We start from the raw sequence: 1481 nt of genomic DNA on the forward strand, positions 1-1481 counted from the left end.
GTATAATTTTTTCAGTTGTCTCGTAAAAAAGAAAATATCGCCTGATTGGCATAATTTCCCTGTTTTTAAACAAACCATACATTTTTCCAGGTACCAGGAAGTGTTTATTCCTCGAGTTTCAGAACACCAAAGAAAGTATGGAATGACGGGGAAGGTTATTTTAATCCTCGATAATGCGCCATGCCATCCGAGTTTGGATGAACTAAACGCGATAAATGAAAACTTTGAAGTTGTGTATTTGCCTCCCAATGTGACGGCCTTCATTCAACCGATGGAACAAGGATTAATCGCACAGACGAAAAAACTCTTCAAGAAAGATTTGTTGAGACGTCTCTTGCTCAGCGAGGACTCAGAAGGACCTGATCAGTTTTTAAAAGAATTGGACCTTCCTGATTGCTTTGAAATGCTCAGCATCGCGTGGAACGCAGTGGAATCGTCTTCGTTTCGAAAAGCATGGAAACCGCTCTTAGGCGACTCATTTCTTCTAAACAAGGTTCCAGCTTCTGCCAACATTCAGGATCCTCTATCCAACTTTGATGCATTGGACAGCGCACCGGAATCCCCAACTGATTCGTCAAGTCTTCCTGATGAAAATGGCGATTTAATTTCTGAACTGTTGTCGGGACCAGATTATTCGGTAGAAAAATCAAGAGAATTCCTCCTGAATTGGTTTGAAAATGATCAGCTTGGTAACGATTGCGGTTGGAAGTTATCATCAGACAGTGATCTTATAAACATTGTTACAAATAGACGCGAACATGAAATGGCAACTAAAACGAAAAACGGTAAAACTATGTTTGAAAATCCTGATTTTGTAAACTTTGTTACATGTGGTAAACGTGAACCGGAAGTTGTACCTGAAAAAGAAAACAGGGAAATTATGTTTGAAAAACCTGATATTATAAACTTTGTTACATGTGATAGACTTGAGTCTGAAATTGTATTTAAAATCGAAAACAGTGAAATTGAGGGTGAAAAGTGAAACAGAATGATAACCGAATCTCTTTGATTACGTTCGAGAAATGGAGGAGGTGATCACCGAAAATACAAAGCCCGAAATTTCGCAAATTAAAGTGTAGATAAGAAATTAACGCATTATCTTCTTGTCTCTACTTTTTTTTTATAAAATAGTTTATACATCATTTTAAGTTTCGAAAGCTTTAGATAGTTATTTATTTGAAAGAGTTTTCAAACGCAATTTTATTTCGATTTATGGAATTTAATAAAGAATTTTATATTAATAATCTGTAAACTATTTTTATTTTACACTATTATTAATTCCTAATCAAAGTCTTGTCCGATTCTCTATGTTTTTTACATTCTCATTCATGAGAGTATAATATATAATCCTACAAATTTTCAAACTCTGTTTTTTAACGGATGTTTACGTTTCGGCAGTCACAGAGCCCAAAAATGATAAAAGTTTGTCGGTGCCTGTCTGTATGTATGTATGTATAAAAGTTTTTTATAGATGGGTAGAA

General features: G+C 35.0%; 1 protein-coding gene across 1 annotated transcript in view; it reads left to right on the plus strand.

Annotated features, from left to right (window-relative positions):
• Positions 1-1231, plus strand: part of LOC117169604 (jerky protein homolog-like) — an 11007-nt gene extending 9776 nt beyond the window's left edge. Inside the window, exon 3 of the mRNA XM_033356056.1 lies at positions 91-1231. Coding sequence (XP_033211947.1) covers positions 91-982 — 892 coding nt within the window. The 3' untranslated portion in view covers positions 983-1231. The remainder of the gene's footprint in view (positions 1-90) is intronic.
• The last annotated feature ends 250 nt before the right edge of the window (positions 1232-1481 follow it).

The sequence above is a fragment of the Belonocnema kinseyi genome, chromosome 3, assembly GCF_010883055.1.
Source record: "Belonocnema kinseyi isolate 2016_QV_RU_SX_M_011 chromosome 3, B_treatae_v1, whole genome shotgun sequence".
NCBI classification, from domain to species: Eukaryota; Metazoa; Arthropoda; class Insecta; order Hymenoptera; family Cynipidae; genus Belonocnema; species Belonocnema kinseyi.